The following is a 23,514-nucleotide window of genomic DNA, read 5'->3' on the forward strand; positions in this document are numbered from 1 at the left end:
CTTGAGCCATTAGACTCTTTAAACTGGCCCACGTTGCGCTGAACTCCCTAAACTATTGACTGTAATGTGACTTCTTCCAGTGTAGACTCCCATGCGGAAAGAGTGTGCTTATCACTGAATATCAGCTTGTTTGGCAAATCTCTCCCGCATCCTGAATGACTGAGCTGACGCTCAGATCTAGATGCAGTGTCTCATGCATTTGACAGCGTGAGGAGTTAGTGCTCCGGGACCTAATATCCTCTGGCGCCCTGCAAATCCTAGGCCAAGCCCTGGGACACAGAGGTCACACCCAAGCACCTACGCGGCCCTGTTTAGGGAGGTGACTGGCTCTTCTCAAACATTTGCATGCAGTGACCTGGAGAAGCTTTTTTCTTTTTCTTTTTATTTATTTTTTAATAAATATGTCTGTTTATAAAGTCATGGAACTGATTTTTTTTAACATCTTAATTGGAGTATAATTGCTTTATATTGTTGTGTTAGTTTCCGCTGTATAACAAAGTAAATCAGCTATACATATATATATATCCCCATATCTCCTCCCTCTTGCGTCTCCCTCCCACCCTCCCTATCCCACCCCTCTAGGTGGTCACAAAGCACCGAGCTCATCTCCCTGTGCTATGCAGCTGCTTCCCACTAGCCATCCATTTTACATTTGGTAGTGTATATATGTCCATGCCACTCGCTCACTTCTTCCCAGCTTACCCTTCCCCCTCCCCATGTCCTCAAGTCCATTCTCTATGTCTGCGTCTTTATTCTTGTCCTGCCCCTAGGTTCGTCAGAACCATTTTCTTTCTTTTTTTTTAATTCCATACATATGTGTTAGCATATGGTATTTGTTCTTCTCTCAATTTCGTTTCTTTTTATGGCTGAGTAATATTCCACTGTATATATGTGCCATGTCTTCTTTATCCATTCATCTGTCGATGGACACTTAAGGTTGCATCCATGTCCTGGCTATTGTAAATAGAGCTGAAATGAACATTGTGGTACATGTCTCTTTTTGAATTATGGTTCTCAAGGTATATGCCCAGTAGTTCTATTTTTAGTTTTTTTAAGGAACCTCCATACTGTTCTCCATAGTGGCTGTATCAATTTACAGTCCCACCAACAGTGAAAGAGGGTTCCCTTTTCTCCACACCCTCTCCAGCATTTATTGTTTCTAGATTTTTTGATGATGGCCATTATGACCGGTGTGAGGTGATACCTCATTGTAGTTTTGATTTGCATTTCTCTAATGATTAGTGATGTTGAGCATACTTTCACGTGTTTGTTGGCAATGTGTATATCTTTTTTGGAGAAATGTCTATTTAGGTCTTCTGCCCATTTTTGGATTGAGTAGTCTGTTTTTTGATATTGAGCTGCATGAGCTGCTTGTATATTTTGGATATTAATCCTTTGTCAGTTGCTTCATTTGCAAATATTTTCTCCCATTCTGAGGGTTGTCTTTTTGTCTTGTTTATGTTTTCCCTTGCTGTGCAAAAGCTTTTAAGTTTCATTAGGTCCCATTTGTTTATTTTTGTTTTTATTTCCATTTCTCTAGGAGGTGGGTCCAAAAAGATCTTGCTGTGACTTATGTCAAAGAGTGTTCTTCCTATATTTTTCTCTAAGAGTTTTATAGTGTCCAGTCTTACATTTAGGTCTTTAATCCATTTTGAGTTTATTTTTGTGTGTGATGTTAGGGTGTGTCCTAATTTCATTCTTTTACACGTAGCTGTCCAGTTTTCCCAGCACCACTTATTGAAGAGGCTGTCTTTTTTCCATTGTATATTCTTGCCTCCTTTATCAAAGATAAGGTGACCATACGTGCGTGGGTTTATCTCTAGGTTTTCTATCCTGTTCCATTGATCTATATTTCTGTTTTTGTGCCAGTACCATACTGTCCTGATTACTGTAGCTTTGTAGTATAGTCTGAAGTCAGGGAACTTGATCCCTCCAGCTCCATTTTTCTTTCTCAAGATTGCTTTCACTATTTGGAGTTTTTTGTGTTTCCATACAAATTGTAAAATTTTTTTTTTCTAGTTCTGTGAAAAGTGCCATTGGTAGTTTGATAGGGATTGCACTGAATCTGTAGATTGCTTTGGGTAGTATAGTCATTTTCACAATGTTGATTCTTCCAATCCAAGAACATGGTATATCTCTCCATCTGTTTGTATCATCTTTAATTGCTTTCATCAGTGTCTTATAGTTTTCTGCATATAGGTCTCTTGTCTCCTTAGGTAGGTTTATTCCTAGGTATTTTATTCTTTTTGTTGCAGTGGTAAATGAGAGTGTTTCCTTAATTTCTCTTTCAGATTTTTCATCATTAGTGTATAGGAATGCAAAAGATTTCTGTGCATTATTTTTGTATCCTGCTACTTTACCAAATGCATTGATTAGCTCTAGTAGTTTTCTGGTATCATCTTTAGGATTCTCTATGTATAGTATCATGTCATCTGCAAACAGTGACAGCTTTACTTCTTATTTTCCGATTTGGATTCCTTTTATTTCTTTTTCTTCTCTGATTGCTGTGGCTAAAACTTCCAAAACTATGTTGAATAATAGTGGTGAGAGTGGGCAACCTTGTCTTGTTCCTGATCTTAGTGGAATGGTTTCAGTTTTTAACCATTGAGGATGATGCTGGCTGTGGGTTTGTCATATATGGTCTTTATTATGTTGAGGTAAGTTCCCTCTAGGCCTACTTTCTGGAGGGTTTTTATCATAAATGGGTGTTGAATTTTGTCAAAAGCTTTTTCTGCATCTATTGAGATGATCATATGGTATTTCTCCTTCAATTTGTTAATATGGTTTATCACATTGATTGATTTGTTTATACTAAAGAATCCTTGCATTCCTGGGATAAACCCCAGTTGATCATCATGTATGATCCTTTTAATGTGCTGTTGGATTCTGTTTGCTAGTATTTTGTTGAGGATTTTTGCATCTCTGTTCATCAGTGATATTGGCTTATAGTTTTCTTTTTTTGTGACATCTTTTGTCTGGTTTTGGTATCAGGGTGATGGTGGCCTCGTAGAATGAGTTTGGGAGTGTTCCTCCCTCTGCTATATTTTAGAAGAGTTGGAAAAGGATAGGTGTTAGCTCTTCTCTAAATGTTTGATAGAATTTGCCTGTGAAGCCATCTGATCCTGGGCTTTTGTTTGTTGGAAGATTTTTAATTTCAGTGCTTGTGATTGGTCTGTTTATATTTTCTATTTCTTCCTGGTTCAGTCTCTGAAGGTTGTGCTTTTCTAAGTATTTGTCCATTTCTTCCAAGTTGTCCATTTTACTGATATAGAGTTGCTTGTAGTAGTCTCTTAGGATGCTTTGTGTTTCTGCAGTGTCTGTTGTAACTTCTCCTCTTTCATTTCTAATTTTATTGATTTGAGTCCTCTCCCTCTTTTTCCTGATGAGTTTGGCTAATGGTTTATCAATTTTGTTTATCTTCTCAAAGAACCAGCTTTTAGTTTTATTGATCTTTGCTATTTTGTTCCTTCATTTTTTTCCCCATTTATTTCTGATCTGATAGTTATGATTTCTTTCCTTCTGCTAAATTTGTGTTTCTTTTGTTCTTCTTTCTCTAATTGCTTTAGGTGTAAGGTTAGGTTGTTTATTTGAGATTTTTCTTGTTTCTTGAGGTAGGATTGTATTGCTATAAACTTCCCTCTTAGAACTTCTTTTGCTGCATCCCATAGGTTTCGGGTCGTCATGTTTTCATTGTCATTTGTTTCTAGATGTTTTTTGATTTCCTCTTGGATTTCTTCAGTGATCTCTTGGTTATTTAGTAGTGTATTGTTTAGCCTCCATGTGTTTGTAGTTTTTACAGTTTTTTTCCTGTAATTGATATCTAGTCTCATAGAGTTGTGGTTGGAAAAGATACTTGATACAATTTCAATTTTCTTAAATTTACCAAGGCTTGATTTGTGACCCAAGATATGATCTATCCTGGAGCACTTCCATGAGCACTTGAGAAGAAAGTGTATTCTGTTGTTTTTGGATGGAATGTCCTATAAATATCATTTAAGTCCATCTTGTTTAATGTGTCATTTAAAGCTTGTGTTTCCTTATTTGTTTTCATTTTGGATGATCTGTCCATTGGTGAAAGTGGGGTGTTAAAGTCCCCTACTATGACTGTGTTACTGTCGATTTCCCCTTTTATAGCTGTTAACATTTGCCTTATGTATTGAGGTGCTCCTATGTTGGGTGCATCAATATTTACAACTGTTATGTCTTCTTGGATTGATCCCTTGATCATTATGTAGTGTCCTTCTTTGTCTCTTGTAACAGTCTTTATTTTAAAGTTTATTTTGTCTGATATGAGAATTGCTACTCCAGCTTTCTTTTGATTTCCATTTGCATGGAATATCTTTTTCCCTCCCCTCACTTTCAGTCTGTCTGTGTCCCTACGTCTGAAGTGGGTCTCTTGTAGACTGCATATATACAGGTCTTGTTTTTATATCCATTCAGCCAGTGTATGTTTTTTGGTGGCAGCATTTAATCCATTTACATTTAAGGTAATTATTGATATGTATGTTCCTATTACCATTTTCTTAATTGTTTTGGGTTTGTTATTGTAGGTCTTTTCCTTCTCTTGTGTTTCCTGTCTAGAGAAGTTCCTTTAGCATTTCTTGTAAAGCTGGTTTGGTGGTGCTGAATTCTCTTAGCTTTTGTTTGTCTGTAAAGGTTTTAATTTCTCTGTCGAATCTGAATGAGATCCTTGCTGGGTAGAGTAATCTTGGTTGTAGGTTTTTCCCTTTCATCACTTTAAATATGTCCTGCCACTCCCTTCTGGTTTGCAAAGTTTCTGCAGAAAGGTCAGCTGTTAACCTTATGGGGATTCCCTTGTATGTTATTTGTTGCTTTTCCCTTGCTGCTTTTAATATTTTTTCTTTGTATTTAATTTTTGATAGTTTGATTAATATGTGTCTTGGTGTGTTTCTCCTTGGATTTATTCTGTATGGGACTCTCTGTGCTTCCTGCACTTGATTGACTATTTCCTTTCCCATATTAGGGAAGTTTTTAACTATAATCTCTTCAAATATTTTCCTAGTCCCTTTTTTTTCTCTTCTTCCTCTGTGACCCCTATAATTCTAATGTTGGTGCATATAATGTTGTCCCAGAGGTCTCTAAGACTGTCCTCAATTCTTTTCATGCTTTTTTCTTTATTTTGCTCTGCAGTAGTTATTTCCACTATTTTATCATCCCGGTCACTTATCCATTCTTCTGCTTCAGTTATTCTGCTATTGATTCCTTCTAGAGAATTTTTAATTTCATTTATTGTGTTGTTCATCAGTGTTTGTTTGCTCTTTAGTTCTTCTAGGTCCTTGTTAAACGTTTCTTGTATTTTCTCCATTCTATTTCCAAGATTTTGGATCATCTTTACTACCATTACTCTGAATTTTTTTTCAGGTAGACTCCCTCTTTCCTCTTCATTTGTTTGGTCTGGTGGGTTTTTACTTTGCTCCTTCATCTGCTGCGTATTTCTCTGTCTTCTCATTTTGCTTAAGTTACTGTGTTTGGAGTCTCCTTTTCACAGGCTGCAGGTTCATAGTTCCCATTGTTTTTGGTTTCTGCCCCCAGTGGCTAAGGTTGGTTCAGTGTGTTGTGTAGGCTTCCTGGTGGAGGGCACTGGTGCCTGTGTTCTGGTAGATGAGGCTGGATCTTGTCTTTCTGGTGAGCAGCACAACATCTTGTGGTGTGTTTTGGGGTGTCTGTGAACTTACTATGATTTTAGGCAGCCTCTCTGCTAATGGGTGGGGTTGTGTTCGTCTTGCTAGCTGTTTGGCATAGGGTGTCCAGCAGTGGAGCTTGCTGGTCATTGAGTGGAGCTGGGTCTTTGCATTGAGATGGAGATCTCTGGGAGAGCTCTCGCCAATTGATATTACATGGGGCCAGGAAGTCTCTGGTAGTCCAATGTCCTGAACTCAGCTCTCCCACCTCAGAGGCTAAGGCCTGACAGCTGGTCAGAGCACAAAGACCCTGTCAGTCACACAGCTCAGAAGAAAAGGGAGGGAAAAACAATACATAAAATAAAATAATAAAGTTATTAAAATAAAAAGTTTTAAAAAATTATTTAAAACAGAGTAATTAAAAAGAAAAAGAGGGGGCTTCCCTGGTGGCACAGTGGTTGAGAATCTGCCTGCTAATGCAGGGGACACGGGTTCGAGCCCTGGTCTGGGAAGATCCCACATGCCGCGGAGCAACTAGGCCTGTGAGCCACAACTACTGAGCCTGCGCATCTGGAGCTTGTGCTCTGCAACAGGAGAGGCCACGATAGTGAGAGGCCTGCACACCAAGATGAAGAGTGGCCCCCGCTTGCTACAACTAGAGAAAGCCCTCACACAGAAACGAAGACCCAACACAGCCAAAAATAAATTAATTAATTAATTAAAAAGAAAAAGAAAAAGAGAGCAACCAAACCAATAAACAAATCCACTAATGATAACAAGTGCTAAAAACTATACTAAGATACACATAAAAATCAGAAACTAGTTAATCGCATACAGCAAACCCCAAGTCTACAGTTGCTCCCAAAATCCACTGCCTCAATTTTGGGATGATTCGCTGTCTGTTCAGGTATTCCACAGATGCAGGGTACATCAAATTGATTGTGGAGCTTTAATCTGCTGCTCCTGAGGCTGCTCGGAGAGATTTCCCTTTCTCTTCTTTGTTCGCACAGCTCCTGGGGCTTAGCTTTGGATTTGGCCCCGCCTCTGCGTGTAGGTCGCCTTCTGGCACCTGTTCTTCACCCAGACCAGAGGGGGTTGAAGGAGCAGTTGCTTAGGGGGCTCTAGCTCTCTGAGGCCAGGAGGGAGGGGCACGGAATGTGGGGCGAGCCTATGGGGGCAGAGGCCAGCGTGACGTTGCACCAGCCTGAGCCGTACCGTGTGTTCTTACAGGGAAGTTGTCCTTGGATCATGCGACCCTGGCAGTTGCGGGCTGCACGGGCTCCCGGGAGGGGCGGTGTGGAGAGTGACCTGTGCTCACACACAGGCTTCTTGGTGGCGGCAGCAGCAGCCTTAGCGTCTCATGTCCGTCTCTGGGGTCCATGCTGATAGCCGCAGCTCACGCCCGTCTCTGGAGCTCGTTTAGATGGTGCTCTGAATCCCCTCTTCTCGCACACCAGGAAACAATGGTCTGTTGTCTCTTAGGCAGGTCCAGACCTTTTCCCGGACTCCCTCCCGACTAGCCGTGGCGCACTAGCCCCCTTCAGGCTGTGTTCATGCCGCCAACCCCAGTCCTCTCCCTGCGATCCGACCAAAGCCCGAGCCTCAGCTCCCAGCCCTGCCTGCCCCGGCGGCTGAGCAGACAAGCCTCTCGGGCTGGTGAGTGCTGGTCGGCACTGATCCTCCGTGCGGGAATCTCTCCGCTTTGCCCTCCGCACCCCTGTGGCTGCGCTCTCCTCCGTGGCTCTGAAGCTCCCCCCTCCGCCACCCGCAGTCTCTGCCCGCGAAGGGGCTCCTAGTGTGTGGAAACCTTTCCTCCTTCACAGCTCCCTCCCACTGGTGCAGGTCCCGTCCCTATTCTTTTGTCTCTGTTTTTTCTTTTTTCTTTTGCCCTACCCAGGTAAGTGGGGAGTTTTTTGCCTTTTGGGAAGTCTGAGGTCTTCTGCCAGCGTTCAGTAGGAGTTATTACACATATAGATGTATTTTTGTGGAGAGGAAGGTGATCTCTACGTCTTACTCCTCTGCCATCTTGAAGGTCCTCTGGAGAATCTTTTTTAAATGTATGTATATGTATAGCTGATTCACTTTGTTATAAAGCAGAAACTAACACACCATTGTAAAGCAATTATACTCCAATAAAGATGTTAAAAAAATAAAATAAAAATTAAATGTAGATTCTTATTAAGTAAACGGCTCTGGAGCTGTCTCAGATTCTGCATGTTTAGCAAGCTCCTATACAATTCCCAAGCCGCTGGCCCTGGCCTACACTTAAAGAAGCAAGTGCCTAGATCTAGAGATACCATGTTATTCTTTATTCCTGACAATCCTTACAACTATGAGCAAATCTAATTATACATCCATGAGATAACAATTGGAAAAATTATTTTCTGATATTTGACAAATCCAATCAAATTTAAATAAAAATAACTTTGATAGGAAAATACATAAAGTCTGTTATGCTATGAATCAGAAAAGAATCTTAGAGGTCAATGGGCTCTGCAAGCGCGTTCATTCAGTCACCCTTTTTTATCAAACGTTTACTGAGGGTCTGCTGTGGCACCGATCTAGGCTCAGATGCTTCAAAACACTCTCTGATGGTAAGGCAGCCTTAGACATTTGAAGAGTCATGATCCAGCTTTTGGGTTCCTTCAGGACCTTATATTTTCTTCATCTTCCCACTTGCCTTTGGAAATCCTCAGGGATTCCCTGCAGGACTAGGGGTAGAAGGGAGCTGACACCAACAGATAACCATGGCATTGTCCTTTCATGTTTATCTTCCATTTCTTTCATATGAATCCTTGAACTTTAATATTATTTTCATTGAAATGCTCTTAAAAAGTGCTGTGTAGGTGCAACACATTATTTCCATTAACAAAGAAGTTCAATATGATATATTGAAGGAAGATGGGCAAAAATAAAACAAGTTGACATGTGAACTCTTTCTGTAATTACACAGGCTTGATTTGAAACCAATGGATGAGACATTCAAAAAAGGGAAGGCCTGCTATGTTCTTAAGATCATTTAAAATGTTGTTATAGGAAGACTCCTAAGAAGGCTTCAAAGTTTCCCTGGAAAACCCCCTCAAATACATATCTTGTATAATCCCTTCCCCTTGAGTATGGGTGGGATTTGTAAATGTGATGGAAAGCCAGTTTTCAGGAGTAAAGGTAAAGAGATTTTGCAGATACAATTAAGGTCCTTAATCAGTTGATTTTGAGTTAATCAAACGAGAGCCCAACCTTGGGCCCTGATCTAATCATGTGAGCCCTTTTAAAAAGGACCCAGGCCTTCAGGGAGAGATTTGAAGCCAGCAAGATGCTTTCCTGCTGGCCGTGGAGAAGCAAACTCTGAAACTGTGAGATGGCGTGCGGCAGGGAACAACAGGCAGCCTCTCGGAGCTGAAGTACTCAGTCCTACAACTGCACGGATCTGAATTCTGCCGGCAACCCACCCTGGAAGCCAGTCCTGGAACCAATATTGGAATTGGCCTCAGCTAAGACTGCAACCCCAGCTGACACCTTGATTTTAGCCTTCTGAGACCCTGAGCAGAGGACCCAGCCAAGCCATGATTGGACTTCTGACTTACAGAAACTCTGAGGTAATAACTGGACCTTGGTTTAAGCCACTAAATTTGTGGAAATTTGTTACATAGACTCAAAACCCAACACAAATACTACGGTTTCATTCATTCAAAGAGTACTAATTGACTGTGCAGAACCTTAGATGGCTCCAGAACAGTACTTAGGACCATTCCAGACTGTTCTAGGTGCTTGAAATGCACTTACTAGGAAAGAGATAAAGATGCCTGCTTTTGAGGAGCTTACTTTCTAGAAGAGGAAGACAGACAGAATAAATAAAGTAAATTAGATAGTAATTATGGAAACACAGGGAAGAAAAGTAGGTCAAGGAAAGGGCAATTGGAGTGAAGAGTGGGGAAGGGGGGCAGGTTGCAGAATTGAGAAGATGAAATTTGGACAAAGGTTGGAGGTGGGCAGGGAGTAGGCAGGTAGGACATGCAGGGGAAGGGCCACACAGGCAGAGGAGAGTGCAGAGGCCAGTGTCCTCAGGTAGGAGCACGCCTGCACATTTGATCAACACGGAGTAGGCCAGAGTGCATGAGGCAGGGGTCAGAAGAGGCAAGGCCGGTTGGTTTCTTGAGGACTTTGGGTTTTCCTCTGACTAAAACGCAGTGCTGTGGGATGGCTGGAGTAGAGGCTGCTGTGACCTGAGCCAAGACAAGGGAGACATGGAGGACCTGTGGTGAGGCCGCTGCTGTCATGCAGGTGAAGTTGGCTGGTTTGTTCCAGTGACAGCAATGGGACTTGGAAGAGGTGGTCTGACCCTGGACGTATTTTGAGGGTAGAACTACAAGGATTTCCTGAAGGACTGGATGTGGGGTTTTGAAAAGGAAGAGAACTGGGGATGACTCCTAGGGTTTTGGCCTGAGCAAGAGGAAGGACCGAGTTGCCACTGATCGACATGGAGAGGGCTCTATGTCAAGGTGGGGCAGTGGGGTGGTGGGGATGGGAGGTCAGGGACCCAGTCTTGGACATGATGAGTTTGAAATGTCTACTAGAACATTCAAGTGGAGATGTCCAATAGGCAGTCGTGTCTATGAGTCTAACGTTTGGAAGAGAGGTTTGGGGTGGAAATAGACACTTGGGATTTGTTAGCAAAAAGCTAGTATTTCAAACCACGAGCCCGGCTTCAACAAATATTAACAGCCCAAAGAAATAGAAGGATTTCACATGGACAGAAGCTGTGGAGAAGAGATTAAGACAAAACCGTGAATTTGCATATGGTGAGATTAAATTGCTTTTTCTCAAGAAATCCCTATGAATTTTTAAAACACTGGAATAGTTGCTCTTGATGTTGTGTGGAAAGCTGGGCAGCCAGGCCATGGTTGAACCTTGTCAGTTATAAGGAAGTGACTTGTCACTGGCAGGGGACAACGATGTGATTGCAACACAGACATGTCTCAGGGTTCCTTTTTCGGATGCAACTGGACCTCTTACCCAGTGCCTAGGACTCTGAGGTCATCCGAGCCCACAGACAGCAGTAATTATGGTCTGTCTCTGGGAACCCTGGTGGCCCTGGATTGTAGAGAACACAGATGACAAAGCAGGGGAGCTGGGTGTGGCCAGCTAGATCGTAGGCCAAGCCCTCTTTTTAAGAGCCTGCAGAGGCCCCGGCAGGTGAAGGGATCTATTCAAGGTCCTACGGTGGGTCAGGTCAGAACTGGGAGCAGAGGCCAGGCATCCTGACGCTCAGAATTCCTCTTCATGGGGTGCTTTTTCCCCTGATTGGGTCTTTACTTATTCTAATTATGGCCAAAAAAGTAAACTTATTATATTGTTTTACGTTTTCCCTTTGCACCCCTTTCTTTAGCTTCTTAACCATTAACTGGTGTTTTACCATGTGGAGGTAGCGTGGTTAGCTTCTGTTTAGCTGACACTTATGTCGGGCTTACTGTGTGCCAGTCACTGTTCTAAAAGTACCACACATATGACCTCACGCTGCACAACACTCCCAGCAGAGAGGGATGAAAATAAAACCACAGCACAGAGAGGGTAGGTAACTCCATCAAGACCTCGCAGCTTGTCAGCCATGGCATCTGTGCTTTTAATCCCAGTTGAAGGGCGTTGAGATTTATGAAATGTTGAGCATCCAGTTCATGGGGCAGAGAGGACACCACCCTCTTCTGTCCTCTGGACAACACACACACACACACACACACACACACACACACACACACACACACACACACACACCTGTCAACCATCCTTTGCCCTGTAAGAGCGCTTCTTTCTCAGGCTCTGTGGTCCTGCCTCTGCCCCCCACTTTGTTCCTTTCCTATGTTCACTTTCCAGCAGTTTGGGTAGCAGCAGGTGGGAGCCACACCCTTTCTTGGCATCCCAAGGCCCCTTCCGGCCTCACTGTGTCGCAGTCCTCGGGGCTGACCAACACAGGCTGTCTCCTGCCTTTAGCAGCTCTGTGAGCAACGGAAGGGCTCTGCTCTGATAAACGCTTCTAAAAACTTCTGGCTGAAAAGGAAGTTACTTGACATCATATTCAGACTGCTGGCTTCTTCCCAAGGAATGAAGAACCTGTTTATATTGTTGACAGATTTGTTCACAAAATCATATAGAGACACCTTCCAAAGCTGTACAGGAGAATTGAGCTCAGTCCTCTAGTTTATAAAACAACCAACAACCAAAACAAAAAAACTGTCCGTGCAACTGCCAGCCTCATGTCTTGGACTTTTTCTGGTAACTCCCTGACCCCTTTCTTTCACCTGCTCTCCTGCTAGCATCTAGCAGAGATGCTCAAAGAATATGCGTCCAATTGAAGGGAATTGCTCACTTTCAGTTTACGACTGGAGTCATGCTCAATTTTGCACTGCAGTTTTTAACTCATGGCTGGCTGAACTGATCAATCGGTATACATAGTTTGCTGTCATGTCTGAATCTACCATTCAACTATTCTCATATTTTATTGAGCTTGGCTGCGTTGAAGTCAGAACGGTTTTCAGATTTTAAGGGCTTGCATTCTATTGTGGCCTCAGGGATAGAAGCTAATGATAACAATAATGATGATGATGATATTTTTGATGATAATAATGATAATCTGATGGGTAGTGGGCAATACTGTATGCAAACTCTTGGAATGTTGCTCAAGTTAGTCAAAATCAAAGAGAAATGAACAAAGACATATATTGGTGAAAGTCAGTTCTTATCCAAAGCTTTTACAATTGGAAGGGAATTTAGTGAAAAATGTGTTCAGGACCAGCTTATTTGCTAGATGAGAAGAGTGAAACCCGGAGAGCTTATGGATATTGTCTGGGATCACATAGTGAGTAAACAGGAGAAGCCTGTCTATGATTTTGGTCCCTGCTTCCCTCCAGACTCTCCTATGCTGTCGCCGTAGTGAATATTAAACTCTGCACTTGCGGGATACAGCAAAGGAACCGGGAGTCAGGGTGGAGTCTAAGACTAATTACACAAGTGGAAGAAAAGACAAAGAAATGGATCAATGTTATGATACTACATACAGTTTTTAAAGATTGCAGGAATTACCTCTATAAGATGCTCCTGCCTATTGAATGGCAGAGGTTCAAGGGGATTTTCTGGAATTTTTATATCTTCATCTCCCGTAAACCACAGACCAGCCTACACAGAAAACAAAAATGAGAATCATTAAAGTTACACTGAGATGTAATCGTTCCTCTGAAAGCCACAGAGATTGAAGCCATCTCTGCAGTTGTCTAGAGCAGTGGTCACCAAAGTAGGGTGCAGAAACCATGGGGATGCTGGAGAAAATACTAGAACTTCCATTCACATATATTGGATCTCATTCTTTTGTAATTTTTATTTAAAAAAATTTGATAATGTATAGAATGCATTAGTGCAGTAGTACACGTGAATAATTTATAAATGAAACCCCACATACTGGGGTGCCTGCTATACTGTAACTGTTGGAGCATGCGGCAAAGCTTGGAGGTCCCTGCCCTGGATGTTGCTTGCATAGCAGTACTTTGGAGGGGTCACTGCCCTCCACTAGCTCATCTTGCTCGTGTCCTGTTCATGTTGCTCTCTGTTCTCGGAGCCGAGTGTGGTGTTGGGGCAGATTGTTGGTGTTGGAAATCTTTGCTGAGTGAGTGACTGACTGAATCAAGAGCTCAGGACCTACTTTTTAATGACAACCTTCATTCTCAGCCCATGTCTGACACTAATTACCAAATCCCTCGGTTCCCATCTGGCGATGCCTCGCCCCCTCTCCCTTCCTCTCACGTCCATGGCTGCCATGCTGGTGTACAGCCTCCTTGCCTCCATCACGGGCTGCTCCAGCAACCTCGGAGCTGTCTTCATTTCCAGTCTCTCTCTTATTTGTTTCAGCTCAGACCATTTGACCATAACAATTTTCTCAAAACTTTAATCTTGTCATGTCATTCTCTGCTTAGAACAATTTCCTACTCTTGCTCATTTGCTCACATCGTTACTCCTACTTGAGGTGACTACTTGTTCACCAATGTAAACCTACTCATCTTTCCAGACCCAGCTTAGATCACACCTCCTCAGGGAAGCCCTCTTTGATCTCTCCTCGAAACCCCAATTTGACTTGTTTATACCAGATATTTGGCATTCAGTTCATTCCTTTGGGTGTTTTCATTCATGTCTGTTATTGAACATCAGGTATTAATTCCTTGGGTTTGAAGAATGTGTCTTGCCAAACTTAACTTTTATACATGGCAAGCACTTCATATACATAAGAATCTTGTTCCTAGGTCTTTCTCCCTTACCATCTTCCAGAGTGACAATCTACCCTTGGCACTGCCTACTTCCAAGAACCATTGGCCAGCCTAACCTGACTCTGGCCTATGCTTGTGCCTTCTTTCCTTCGAAGAATCACCCGTGTTTTGAGAGAAGGCTGGAGTGACACTAGGTAGCTTGTAAGGGGATGCAGCCCCCAGAGGTGAGGACCGGGTTTTCTTTTCATTTAGAACAGAGGAGTGCTGGCCATGCAGAAGCCTGTGAAGGAGAAGACACAGAAGAAGCTAAGGTCCAGCATGGGCTCAGGCTTTGAACGTAAGTACTTTGCACTGACCAGGAAGAGTCCTTGCCCAGTGGCCAATCTGTGGACCATAAGTACCACTGCATGGAGAATAGAGAGATGAGGAATGTAGGTAAGATTTATGCTTCAGGCCATGATGGAGCGACAAAGCTCAGAATTACCCTCCTGCCTTAAACAATAAAAAAAATGACCAATATATATATATGTAACATAATTTTTTCAGACATTAGACAACAGGCAACACAGGGCAGTAATTCCTGAAATAAGGAGAGCAATGGGCAGCCCAACTATTGTTCAGGCCACAGTGTCAGGAGAGGCATCCAAATAGAGCTGGCATGTCTTGCTGGGCTGAGAAGATAGATTTGGAGTTGGGGGAGGCCACGATGACCACAATTTTCAGGGCAAAACAATAGAGATGCACTGAAAGAGAGGGTGAGCCCTAGAGATCTGTAGAAAGATCTCCTCAAGTCTTGACTGAAAGCCAACCTCTGGATGTATGTGTGGAAAATGCCAGAAGCTGGAGAAAGGACCACAGGAAAGGAGTAAGCTGAACTGTTCCTGAGACTCACACAGGGCTGGGACTATGTTACCACCAGGGAAAATGTTACCACCCTGCAGAGTGGAAGGACCTCCTGATACACAAGGCATTGGGTAGAACCACCAGGAGGATATTGCCTTAGTAGTGGGGCTAGATTAGCCCTAAACTAAAGTTTGCTCTGGACCCACCCTTATCAATCTTAATGTAACCTTGAAAGTATAAAACTGATTGCAAATAACATTACTACATGCCCGACAATATTTAAAGGTATATAAGATTGGACACCCACCAATATAAAATTTATAACATCTGGCATCCTATACAAAGGCATGCAAAAAAGCCAGAAAATATAACCCATAGACAGAAGAAACATCAATCAATAGAAACAAACACTGAAATACACAGATGATAGAATGAACAGACAAGGATGTTCAATTAGCTGTTCTAAATATATTGCATTTATTCAAGGAGACAGAGAAAAATGCATATAATGAAGAGAGAAATGAAGGATATAAAAAAGACCCAACTTAAAGAGATAAAAAACATATTTCAAATAAAAATACACTGGATTGTATTAATAATAGATTTGACTCTGCAAAGGAAATGATCAGTGAACTAGAAGATGGAGAAGTAGAAATGAATACAAAATAAAGTCAGAGAGAAAAAAAAATGGAAAGAAAAGAGAATCCAGGATCAGCAACCTGTCGGACAAACATGTGATTGGATTTTGAGAATGGGGGAGAGGCGTACAGAAAAAATATTTGGAAAAAAATTTCTAACAATTTTCCAAATTTGACAAAAACTGCAAACCCACAGGTGCAAGAAGCTCAGTGAAACACAAGCAAAAGAAATATGAAGAAAAGCACACCGAGGTACCCAATAATCAAATTGCTGAAAACCAGTGATAAAGAGGAAATATTAAAAGAAGGATTCCTACTCATCCCTGATTTCTCAACCATCAATTCCATATCCAGTTGTTTCAACGCACAGGAATTTTCCCTTATTCTTAAAACCAAGAATTCAGTCATGTTAATTTTTAAAAAATAGATGATATTTTAAAGATTAGGAAACTGTTTCAAAGTGTTTCACATACAAGAGGGTCACATGAGAAAGAAGAAAGAACCTAATCAGAGAACAACTTATATTTTTTTAAAAGTCATCCATGAAAACGTTAGCAGTGCGAAATGTTAAACGTGAACGTAGGGTTGGGTTTAAATTGATCAAGCAAGGTTCAGTCAACCACATCTTGCCCCACTGGAGAATCAAGTGATTTATCCTTGAAATGTGGAAATGTCCTTTGTACTCTCTTGCTAAAATATTGTCAAAGAATTTTAGGTTAGTTTACTTTTCCTTAGAGAACAAGTGCTGCGCTGTTTGGATCCTAGAACATCTGACTCATTAAGCCTATGGTAACCTGCATTCTCACTGACAGAAGATGAGTCAAGAGAGTTCACCATCAAAACATTCTGCATGAGTGTGACTAAACATCCACACGTGACGGAGGCAAGAGTGTGACGGCCGCAATAGGGCTGGAGCAAAGGCAGGTGCACTTTTATGCTCACGTGGCTTAGCCCAGGTATGCAACCCCAGCAGCTTCACAAACGCTGTATCTTATTCCATTTTAGAAGCTGGGGAAATCAGCACACTCTTACGTGGCGGTTATGGTGAACTTGCAGTTAGTCAAAAGAAAAGAAAAAAGACAAAATAAAAAGCAGAGTAGGGAGCTAATTTACTTATTTATTCCCCAGAGAACTTCATTTCAGCAATGTAGTCGTACTATTTGACTACTGTATTCGAAGGTGGCATTTTCAACAAATCATGAAACTTTGCCCTAGAAGCTGTTTTGATAGTCCCATGAAAGCACTCTGTGTGTGTGATGTGGCGAGCGCTGGAGATCTGTGAGTCATGTGGGGAGGTCAAGCGGGCCTCTCCAAATGGCCTCCTTGTCCTGAGCTTCCTGAGGAGTGGGCGTTGGGTGGGTGAACTGAGAGGGCAGAGCTCAGAAATCAACTGCTCCCAAAACCCAGGCGGTGTCCTGATAAGTATTTCTGAGTTTCTGTTTCATGCAGCAGCCAACTTTCTCTAAGAAATTCACACTTTTGTTGAGGGAGCTTTCTGGTTTTGCTCAGCACTGTGGTACAAATTACCAACACCTAAGTTCGTCTCACGTTTGTGCAAAAAGATGTTTAAATTGATAACCTGTGTTCATTGGCACGTACTGTAAAGAGTGAAGGTTGGTACATTCACGAGCGCCCACTTTTTAAAATCTTAAGCCAACAAGAAAATAGAGTAAGTTTTGCCCTGTTGTTTATGTTTTTACACAACACATCTCTATAAGTTGTAAGCCCAGGTCCAGGACAGTGAAAGAATTCACAAAGTGCTCTACTTGGGAAGTATGTAAATTAGAGCCCAATCAGCTATGCGCCTTTCTTGATCAGGCTTGAAGAACCTCTTCAATGTGGAAGTGCTATTTCCTCTGGCTCAATTGTCTGAGCGTGGGAACGTCAGGGTTGTCTATGAGCATGTCTTCCATTAATCAAGGAAGAAAAGAGAAGCAGGAAGAGATGTGATCTTTCAATGGTGAAATGTACATGAGCTACAGGCACATAGAGATTATCACCCTGTTTCAAAATCAGCACCTTATAAATGTTTCCACCTTTCGTGTCTACCAGCAATGTGAAGTGGTGAGCATTAGGATGAATTCGATTAGTAGACACAAAATAAGTCATTCAGGCCCTTCTTAGTTATGGCATTTCATTCTTCCTCCCTCCTTACTCAAGCTTCTCAAAGATGAATCGACTGTCTTATCTTCACTTCCTAAAGACCTATTTATTCCATTACTCCTCTGCAATCTAGACTCTGTACTCTCCCAAAATTGCTCTGGTGAAGGTCAATAGTTACATCCTATCTACAAGTCCAATGGCCAGGTACCATGTTCCTGGATTATCCATCACTTTACACACTTGCCTCGGGTGATCTGGCCCATTCATAACTCCAACAACTGCCTACGTGATGGTGACTGGCTTCTGCATCTACCGTATCAGATGGGACATTTCTGTCTGCATTTCCCACAGACATTTCAAACTCAACTTGTCAAAAACCACCTCATCATTCACCACGCTTGTGACCAAAAGAAAAAAATAAAAATCCCTGCCCCTTTCGCTGTGTTCATTGTAACTGCTGTTGCTACTCCCGGAGTATTTGGTATCGGGCATTGGGCTGATTAAAAGCTCTGCAGGCGATTCTAATGTACAGCCAAGGTTAAGAACCACTTGGTAGGAAGACAATTATGTTTTCTGTGATTTCTTTCAGAACGCTTAGCTCTCCAAGCAGTTCTGACTTTTTCAGACCCTTCCCTGGGGGTGGGAACCAGACTTCTACCTGGGACTTGGACAGTGCCTGTACTGCCTCTAGGTGCCTAGACATGGGCCATGAGACCTGGTGTTGGGAGATCAGGGAGCTTCTTAGGTCAGAAGTACTCTGGTAGGATCAGTGCCACCAGGGGCTGGTAGTGACCTGCATATACTGCTCGAAAGTGACTGTGCCCAGGTGCTCCTCATCAACAGCCTGGAACCTCTGCAGGGTCTCCAAGAGCTCCTCCTCCAGAGGAATGGGCCAAGGCAGCGCGACTACTAACAAGAATTTCCTCCAGTCCATGAACTCCGAGTTTGTTACCAATAAAGATGTTAACTCCTGCAACTAGAAGAAAACAGGAAATGCCATTGGAATGTTTGTATGACTCTCTTGTGACACTCTACCTGCTCATGTTTCTTAGTAAGAGATTCCGATGAAGGAAGTAAGATTTTAGCTTGGCCAATAGGGTCAGTTCTCACTTTTGTTCCCTCAGGTTCTACCAAGCAATCCACACCAGACAGAACTTAGAGAGTGTTTTTGATTTTTTGCTTCCTTGACATTTGTGGTTTTTGCTTACTGTTACACAAGGAATTAACACTTGTGACTATAGTACACTTTGTACCTTTTCAACAGAGAAGGAATAAAGATGATAATTACAAGTGTGGGAGGGCTCTACAGCTTGTAGGGAAATACTCTTTAACCACTTTGTTTTCTTAAGGAACAGAATACAAGGAAAAGCAAGCACTGCCAGAATCATCTACTATTACTAGTTAGGATCACTCCATCTGGTAGTAATAAATACAAACTCACTGGCTGAGCCTCATGGTCTCTGTAATGTTTCATTGACTGTCAGCATCGTCACTTATTTTCAAATACTGAGCATGAACATACTACGTGTCAACTTGAAGTTCATTCATTTGCTCATCCAGGTTTATTGGCTGCTACTAAATGTCAGATACTGTGCAGGTACTGGTTATTTGAAAACTCTTATTGATTAAAGAAGAAGAATTCTCAAAGCTTGAAACCCAAACAAAATAGAAGCTTACTTCAGGTTGAGTGAGGTTCATCCAACTACTAGGAAAGTTGTTTGTTCCAAGGTTCAGGGTTACCAAATCCAGCAGAATGTCAGCAAATGCTTTGTTTCCTATTATGCCTAAAATACAATGAGAAATATTTTTCCGTTTTATTATGTGATTTGTTTCTTTCACTAAAATAGAACAAATAATGGATATTTGTATAATCACTTTATTCATTCTCTTTAAAACTTTAGCCTTTAGAGAAACAGAAGACACTTTGGAAACATAAAAATAATAATCAATTTCCTGATTTCCTCCCATGGTTGTTTCTCAGCTAAGTCAGCACGTCTTTTTCGGTGAGTAGTAAATTGTCCAGACTGAGTAAGATACTGAGGCTTTATATTTTAGTTTGGAGTCTTCTTTGACCTTGTACTCAGAATAGGTTGAATTTTCAAAACTACTGCAAGGGCTCCTATTTTTCAGCAGGGCACTAGAGTAAAATGTTTTGGTAAATATGGGATAAAAGTGTTTCAAACGCATGCACATCACCACTGTGATCAAGGTAACACATTTATCCTCATTTTGCTTATTTATTTATTTATTTATTTATTCATTCTTGGCTGTGTTGGGTCCTCGCCTCTGTGCGAGGGCTTTCTCTAGTTGTGGCAAGCGGGGGCCACTCTTCATCGCAGTGCGTGGGCCTCTCACTATCGCAGCCTCTCTTTGCTTTTTTAGATCAGAATATATTTGTTTTGGTAAATGTTGGGATATTTGAATTATTAAATTACTAGATTGGAAGTGCTAATTTAGTTATCTAATTGGCTCAAACACTGTGATATATTTTATAAAAGATAACTAACCTTTTAAAGCCATTTGCTCTTAAACACTAAACTACTTTACCTTGAGATGTTTGTTTAGTCTGTTGCTCATTTCAAATTGCATGCACATGCATTAAAAAAGAAATAGGGAAGCAAAATAAATGTATTTGCTTAAAAAATGTTTAACTCCCATAGTGTCGGTACCTTCTAGAACCAGGAGACACTCCTACATGTTTTCAGGTATCTTTCAGGTCCAGAGTATATAGCTATTCTTCTTTGTTTAGGAATAAAAAGAGTGAAACGTAGATGTAGAATCTCAAATTTTTCTTCCTATATCTAAGTTTTTAGCATTTCTAAAGTCCAACATGAACTTTATCATTTCCTCTAACCTTTAGGAGAATGTAGTAATCCTTTTAAAATTTCAGTGGTTCAAGTAACATGCACAAGGTTCAGATCTGGAAGGCAATTTTCTGGGTAGCAAGAGCAGAATCTTTCTTTCTTTGATAAGACTGGCCATCCAGCAGGTTGTTCAGAAATAAATTCTCTATCCTTTTTGATCAAACCTGAGTATCCAATTTTATAGAGATGAGAATAACTTTCCCAGGTAGTGGAACTTTTGGTAAAATGATCTTTACATGATACTATATTGGTTTACAGACAAGTTAGAAATTAACCATTCATGTTTCTCAAGATGAAACCACAAATGAACTCAATTGAAACCATGAAGAGGCTCAAAGTATTTAAAAATTCTGGTAGATATGTAAAATATTTCCACTGTCTCTAATAGCTACGGTGCAAGCAAAGTGTAAGAAAATACTTTCAGTTCACATAGGAATTGTTTATCTGGGAACTCTAGTGTGAAATGTGAAAACTATTTTGATATTTGGCCTTGTTACTTAAATGACCAAGGCATATAATAATATGGCCTTCACATATAATGCAGTAGCAGAAACAGATAAGCTTACAAATTTTGTTTACAGATCAAAAACAATTCTCTTTCCATTTGGCCCTAAGTTAGTTACCTAATGCGACCATCATTTAGAATTATCCAGGAAAAACAGTTAATTGTAAGCCAGGCCTAAAGGAACTCAGATCATAATTATAGTCTAGTTACCCTTAGCAGTAACTCTCAGAAAGATGACATCAAAATAATACCATTGCTTAGAAGTATATACTTCACCAAAAGAATGTGAAAGAATGTGTGAATACAGAACTAGAATTAGAAAGTCAGAGGAAAACCAATCTTTGGATTTTTGCTCTGTAGGTCTGGATAATGCCAAATGCCTTTTGTGTTTGATATGAAGACTGGTGACTTTTACTTTTAACTTTCAGGTTTTTGAAAATAGTTCTTTTTGCTATGATCAGTGATGAGGTCAACATTTGTCACATTACTAGTCACTTTCGTCAAGCCTTTCTGAGTTTGATGAACAATCCGAGATAGGTCTTGTGTCACCAGTTGAAGATGGTGTTCTTGTATTCCATAAATGAATGGCTTTCCTAGGGTCAAAGTTATAAATGTCTGGAGAATTCAACTGAATTATCAGGAGATCTGTCATGCTATCAGCCTTGACCTTGGCATGCATTTGTGACTTAGTGCCCTTCATCTGACTAAAGCCACGTTCTGCTTCAGCTGAACTTGCAAGGAGGCTCAGCACTAGGTCCACGAGTGTCAGGATGTTCGGATACTTGTGTAAATAAACAGAATTCACAAAATCCCAGGTCAGTTTGTGGATGTTCTGAAATCTAGGAGGAAAAATGTAAAAGATTTAGACTCCTAAGTTTTACTCCAATATTTATAAATATCGACTAGGTTACTTATGCTCACCTAGCATAAATCTCTAATTTCAACATGCTCCATTCTGTGTCTACTTCTTCAATTTTCACCTTGGCATCTTCCAATACTGGTTCATGATGTGCTATCAGGGTGGACACCTCTTTTTCTCCAAATTCTGCAATCAATACGCCAAACAAAAAGTCACATATCTTAAAGACATGTGTACAGACAATCAAAGAACAACAGATTCAGAGCCCGAGTTCATACGTTACCTTGATTTATCTTCGCTGGCCACAGTTTAAAGCTCCCAGTCGTGGCTGCCTTCACCACATCTTGGTTGACATCTATGAAACAGCCTCTCAGCCTCTTGATAAGATGTGTTAAAACCAAGTTTCTCACATCAGAAATGTTTCGCTTTCCTCCGAGGAGGCAGTTACCCTGAAAGTGTGTGACTGAATCTACCAGGCGTTCTTTTGGCCCTGGTCTGGGGAGGGAAAAAAAATCCCCCAAGTGGACAATTACGTGCAAAAACACCTAGAAAATGGTTTCCCAAGTCCATCTGTCTGGTTGGATAGACTCTCAGATCATCCCGGACTCCTCACCATGTCTGATATATTCTGAGCATTTCCAGTGTTGACTCTAGGGTGGCAAATATATCAGCAATTGAAGAGTTTCTGTTCTGATTGACATGGGACAGAATGCTGAGGACATTAATGACATCCAGCAAGAAGTGGACAAATTTAACAATGTCTGCCTGCAGGAGGGACTCTAGAAGGTCTTTGGCTTTCTGATGATTGGTGTCACTTCTGCCTTCCCTTGTCTGTAACATGGGCTAGGAAAAAACAGTGGTTTATCTTTCTCAAAATTATTATTTCAAATGGCTCAGTAAAAGTATTCTTTTTATTCTGAAAAAACTAAAATAGTACAGTATTTCAAAATTACGTACCGAATGCAGCTGCTGGACAACTGATACCCTTTGAGAAGGTTCTGGAGGGAGGCCTGTAATCCTTGAAGCCACCTCCGGCTTCCTACTTGAGAAGGCATCACAGGTCGAAGGTGAAGGCCTTTGAAATTACCAGAGTACTCTTATGAACAGGAGAATTGTGATAGAAGTGGTAAGTGCTGCGGAGAAGGTCTCTGACATCGTTGTACAGGGGAACGCTCTGGAACGCCGCCTTGTAAGATACCTCGAGATGATACGCAGAGCAATACACAGTCAGCGCACGTGGCTGGATTTCTCTTAAAAGCAGGGCCACCCCGCTGCCGTCTTCTCGCTCTGAGCCAGGGGCACCATCACTTGCGAAACCAACCAGTTTCTTTGCCCAGTCTTGGTTCGACAGTCGAAGTTGAAGATTTCTCTCTGGAGTTTTCTCAGTGGCATGTTTTATTGCCAGAGGTCCCTTCTTTTCCCCCGTTTGTACCCCAATGATTTGGCAGTGTACTTTCCCTGCGCACGCGCACTGCTCGTACACAAAGTCAGCTTCCTCGATTGAACTGTCTGTGATCCCATCACTGAGGACGGAGAAAAACTTACTTTTTTCTAATTTCTCTCTTAGAGTTCTCCGTTCTGCTTCAGCAATATACTATGTAAATATTCTGGCCGATTTGTTCGTTCTGAATACCTGGCCAATATCATCACCCTTCATATCATCCAACGAGCACATCCAGATAAAATCGTTGAGGGGACGTCTGGTCTTGGCAATGGCGTGGCAGGATGGGAACAAGTTCTCCACCCTCCCGAGGGTGACCTTGCTCGTGGTCCTCACCATCAGCTCCGTGGTGATTCTGCTCTCTGGGGAACCA

General features: G+C 41.6%; 1 protein-coding gene across 2 annotated transcripts in view; it reads right to left on the bottom strand.

Annotated features, from left to right (window-relative positions):
- SPEF2 (sperm flagellar 2) overlaps positions 1–23,514 on the bottom strand; it is a 209,393-nt gene that overhangs the window by 30,194 nt on the left and 155,685 nt on the right. For both annotated transcript variants that reach the window (XM_082453670.1, XM_082453669.1), the window contains exons 30-32: positions 19,150–19,256; positions 18,266–18,448; positions 12,717–12,809 (exon numbers count right to left, since the gene is read on the bottom strand). In XM_082453670.1, the coding sequence (XP_082309796.1) occupies positions 12,717–12,809; positions 18,266–18,448; positions 19,150–19,256 (383 nt within the window). The remainder of the gene's footprint in view (positions 1–12,716; positions 12,810–18,265; positions 18,449–19,149; positions 19,257–23,514) is intronic.

The sequence above is a fragment of the Balaenoptera physalus genome (assembly GCF_965194825.1).
Source record: "Balaenoptera physalus genome assembly, chromosome: 3".
Classification (NCBI taxonomy): Eukaryota; Metazoa; Chordata; class Mammalia; order Artiodactyla; family Balaenopteridae; genus Balaenoptera; species Balaenoptera physalus.